Below are 4,580 nucleotides of genomic sequence, written 5' to 3'. Positions count from 1 at the left end.
TTTGTTCCTCAATTTTTAATATTATTTGCCGCTTTTTGTACTTCGATTATCGTATTATTTTGATTTAGTCACTTTTCAAAATGTTCTATCGTGTTTTTGATAGTATATTGTCATTACTTCTTCATTTCCAGTATTTCATTTTCCTGCATTGAATTGTTTTTCCTTAAGTCAGAGGTCTATTGAAAACAATTTCTTTACCTCCAAAATAAGTGTAAGGTCTATGTACACCTACTTTCTCCAAAATTCAAATAACTTTATGAGGTTACACTAAATATATTGATATTGTTGTATTTTCATCACACTCAAAAATAAAATATTGTACTTGTGTAAAACATATTTCGTTTGGCTTTCTCTTTTTTCTTTTTTTTTTATGGTGCATTAGTTTAATTTAGAACAGCTAAAGATGGCAGCGCTTAAGCTATAAAGCTTAGTACTGTACCTAAAATCCTAGAAACGATTGATTGAGACTCTCTCCACGGTTTCACGAAGATCTCTAAGTACTTGTCCAGGACAAATGATATCTTCAGTTTGCGTGTCCGGGAGAAGCTCAAACAAAGAAGAGTCTGGTTCGGTCTGAATTCAGGCACGGCCCACCCATCTGCTGCTAGGTCCAAAAATGGTGTCGGGATAGAAAAATTGTTGATTTGAATTATTTTTGAAATCTCATTTTTTTCTTGTTAATTTCTCACATATACAAGCTAAAACTACAGCCAAGAGATCGTGGAAGTTGTATGTTTACAGTCACTCTCCTATATCATATACCCTTCTAGGCTTGGCTCTAGTCTCTACGAGCCTAGCAATAGTTCTTGGGCGCGGCCACTAGCTTGAAATTGTTCTTTATACTAAACTTTAGCAATGATATCCACTGCTTCTTCAGTCTGAAATTTGTCTTTCTGACGCTTGTAGTCTGAGCGGCTCGATTGGACTGAATCTGTAGATATGATATTTTATCTGTAGTTGAATCGGCAAATTGATTTGCGACTTGCTTCTTGAAGTAGCTAGGGATATTACTGGTGAGCAAATTTTAACACAAGTAAAATGTGATCCATTAGAGTGATAAAAGTACTCCTCTTTCCCTTTTGTTTCACATAGAATAATTTACCAAAGTTATTAACATGGCAAGCATGCATAATGGTGTGAAGAAAAAGAGATGTTACTTTGACCATTTTGGATAATTGGTGTCAGACATAACTGATAGTATTAAAATTGCATTCATAAAATATTTTCTTAAATAATAACACTACATACAACTTAAAAACCTACGAGAAATTTACCAAACTTATGCACCATCATTACCGCATGTTCAAAAATTTTGACTCTATCTGTTATTTGACTAGATGTTAATTAAGTCCTTCAACTTTGATTAATGGGGTCATTAGTATTACCAAATATATGCTTTTATTATGGAACTTTAACGATAACAATAATAATATATTTTGTGTAATTTTATAAATAAAGTGTATCTAAATTTTATTCCTATTTATGTGAAGTAAAACAGTTATTGTTAATAGACCTCGATTAAAAATTATTATCAAAACTATTTAATTTTCTAAACACCAAATCATTTTGTTTATAACCATGGGTTGCGAATTAGAAGATTGTGTGAACCTAAATTAATTTCATATGATATTTGTTATCTCTCATCAGTAGAAAATTAAATAATTTTATCTATTAAAATGTAAATAAATGGAAAAAAAATTATTTACGATAATTTTATTTCTGGTGAAAATTAAACCCCAGACCTCACATTCATTGCACACTTTATTGATATACAGACCAACATTTCAAATTCAAGAACATGCATTACCTCTCCTTTTGTTTATCCTCTCTAAGGGTCATTCGGTAATTGATTTGGAGATGAGTTATACGGTCATTAAATTCAACAATATTATATCTGATAACTGATTAAAATATAGATTATATGTATAAAATTAATATGGTATTTGATTTATAATTTTAAAAAATTTATAATTAATATATGTATAAGTTATGATAAAGTCTATAATATTATTTTATTCGGGACAAAATATGAAATCACTAATGACATGAATAATTAATTTTTGTATAACTAATATTTTCATAAAACAATACATAATTCCCTTTTAACTAATTTTGCATTATTAATAGTTGCGTAACTCTATCTAGATAGCAAACAACCCCACCTCTTAAAATGCTTTTTGGCATCACCTAAATTCCTTCGTAACTAATCTTTTTCAAGTATTCGGGTTCAAGTCTTTCTGAATACAGAATCGTCTTTGTTAGGGAGTAATTTACACTAATACAAAAGTTTTCGACGCGAATTTTAATTTAATCGGACTCCAGTATAAATACCTAAAATCGGATGAAAAAAAATTTCTTTTCCAAGTACTACAAATCTAACTCTAAATTATCCGTGTTACCAAACACGTTCTTTCCTGCCCTACTAATATATCATGATTAATGTTTTCAAATTGAAAATTCAACCGAGAAACACAATATAATTACTAGTACTATTAGATATAATTCTTTGTTATTGATTACACTAAATAAAAAAAATCATATACAAAAAAATAAAAATCTACAGTAAAATTTTCAAACAGTAACAACTCACTAGACAGTGGTCGGTTGCAGTAAAGAATTATCAATCGGTAAGTGAATCTGTTGGATCTGCAAACTTTTCAATGCAGTCCCACCAGATCTTCTCTTCCATAAACCACCGTCCGCCGCCTGCGCCGGATTCACCTTCTTCACCACCGGCAACGGCGGATCCAATTCACTAACATTCACTTCAACAACATTAATTTTACTTGTATCATTCACTTTGGTAGATTTTCGAATTCCGCCGGTATTAGTACCGGGAGTAAAATTCTTACCGGAGAACAATTTCTTCAGCTTCAAGTACTTCACTTTGGAATTCACCGGTCCGGTTATGGCGGTGGTAGAAGTTGGCCTGTACGGCGTCGGAAACCCAATGACTCTGTTGTTTCTTTTGACTTGGCCCATACAACTGACTTTTGGGGAAGTCGGTTCGTTGTGATTATCGGCGGAGAGATTGGCGGAAGAAGAAGGATTTTTGGAGTTTTGTAATTTTACATCTTTGATTGAAAGTTTACAAAGCATTGGTAAGAAGAAACCACTGCTTCCATGGAGAATATGGTGATAAAGCTGCTGTTGATGATGTTGATTGTATCCATTTCCCATATTGGAGATTTCTTCTTAAAAAAATTTTCTTCCTTTGATTTGAATTTCTTCAAATTTTGGGGAAGAAAAAGGAAGCGAAGGGATGTTAATGGAGATGTGGACAAGGAGAAGAAATGGTTCAATTAATACTACCTCTTTATTTATTTTTATTTTTTATTTTTTATTTTATTTTATTGAATTAAATTAAATTATTTGTTTGTTTCATTTATGAGTCAAACGTCTGGACAGACGCAGGTCTCGAAATAATTTCTTTTCTTTTTTTACTTTTTCATTAAAACTAGGAGTTTAATTTTACTGGTCTGCTTTCAATTTTGTACATTTCTTACCCCCAAAAAATAATGATTGATATAATATTTTATCATAATATTCATATTTAAATATATAAATTTAATTTTTGAGAAATAAGAAATTAATATTAACGGTAAAACATAAAAAAAGAGAAAAAAATAAGTATGTATTTTTATTTTGATATGCAAAAAAAGTGACAAGTAAAATTAAAATATATTATTAGTATAGTAGATAGGTAAAAGTGAATGAAGATGCATTTTCTACTCTCTCCATTCACTTTTACATATTTACTATTAAAAAAAAATCACTTCTACTTGTCATTTTTAACAGTTTATAAGGTTCAAAAACACATAAATTATCCTAAATTTTTGAGTTTCATACCCAAATTATTGAGAATGTGAGTTTCCTACCTGAATTATCACTCAATAGTTAGTTAAACACACCTCGACTAATTTTTGATGATGTGTGTACACTCTTTCTTTTGTTTAAAAGTACTGCCATGTGGCACTTCACATGAAAAAATAATTTCATCCTGACAAATCTAAATAAATTAATATTAAATTAAAGGTTAAAACTATTGTTGTATAAATTAATTTATTCCAACGGATATCCACCTTCTTAATCGTCATCTCATCTCTGTCGGGGCATCGATACCTTCGACTTAAAAGAGAATTTAGGATTTTAAAAAAGTCAATCAAAAATATATTTAAAAAATTAATGTGTCACCAAATAGAGTCATCATATATGTAGATGAACAAAAATTTTATGGACAAATGCTCATGCCACCTACAAGCATTTCTAGACAAACATTTGGTCTATTGGGTGATAGTTCAGATATGAAACTCAAGAAAGTTGAATAATATAAGTGTGTTTTTGACTTTTAATTCTTTTTAACATATGAAGAAAAGATAATAATTTTTTTCTGGTGTTTTACGTTTTGTATTAATTATTTATTTTCTAAATTATTTTCAAAAATTTAATATCAAACATCAATCAATATGGATAAAATGATATGCATATCAATCATTGTTTTTTAAAGGATATAATGGACAAGTAAAGTCGAATGAAGAAAATATTTTTTTTCTCGAAAAAGCTTATTACCTCTTTTGTTT

General features: G+C 29.7%; 1 protein-coding gene across 1 annotated transcript; it reads right to left on the bottom strand.

The window, feature by feature from the left end:
• Window positions 1–2,410: 2,410 nt before the first annotated feature.
• On the bottom strand, window positions 2,411–3,285 carry LOC129903155 (uncharacterized). Its single transcript, XM_055978657.1, has one exon. It carries the CDS (start codon window positions 3,178–3,180, stop codon window positions 2,590–2,592), a length of 591 nt encoding a protein of 196 aa, XP_055834632.1. The 5' UTR covers window positions 3,181–3,285; the 3' UTR covers window positions 2,411–2,589.
• Between the last annotated feature and the right edge of the window lie 1,295 nt (window positions 3,286–4,580).

This window comes from Solanum dulcamara, chromosome 9, assembly GCF_947179165.1.
Source record: "Solanum dulcamara chromosome 9, daSolDulc1.2, whole genome shotgun sequence".
In the NCBI taxonomy this organism is placed as follows: domain Eukaryota; kingdom Viridiplantae; phylum Streptophyta; class Magnoliopsida; order Solanales; family Solanaceae; genus Solanum; species Solanum dulcamara.
The sequence above is the reverse complement of the archived record's forward strand: the minus strand, read 5'-3'. Positions and strand labels throughout refer to the sequence as shown.

Coding starts and splice junctions, on each gene's coding strand:
- LOC129903155 (XM_055978657.1), bottom strand. CDS start 3,180: ATGGGAAATGGATACAATCAACATCATCAACAGCAGCTTTATCACCAT.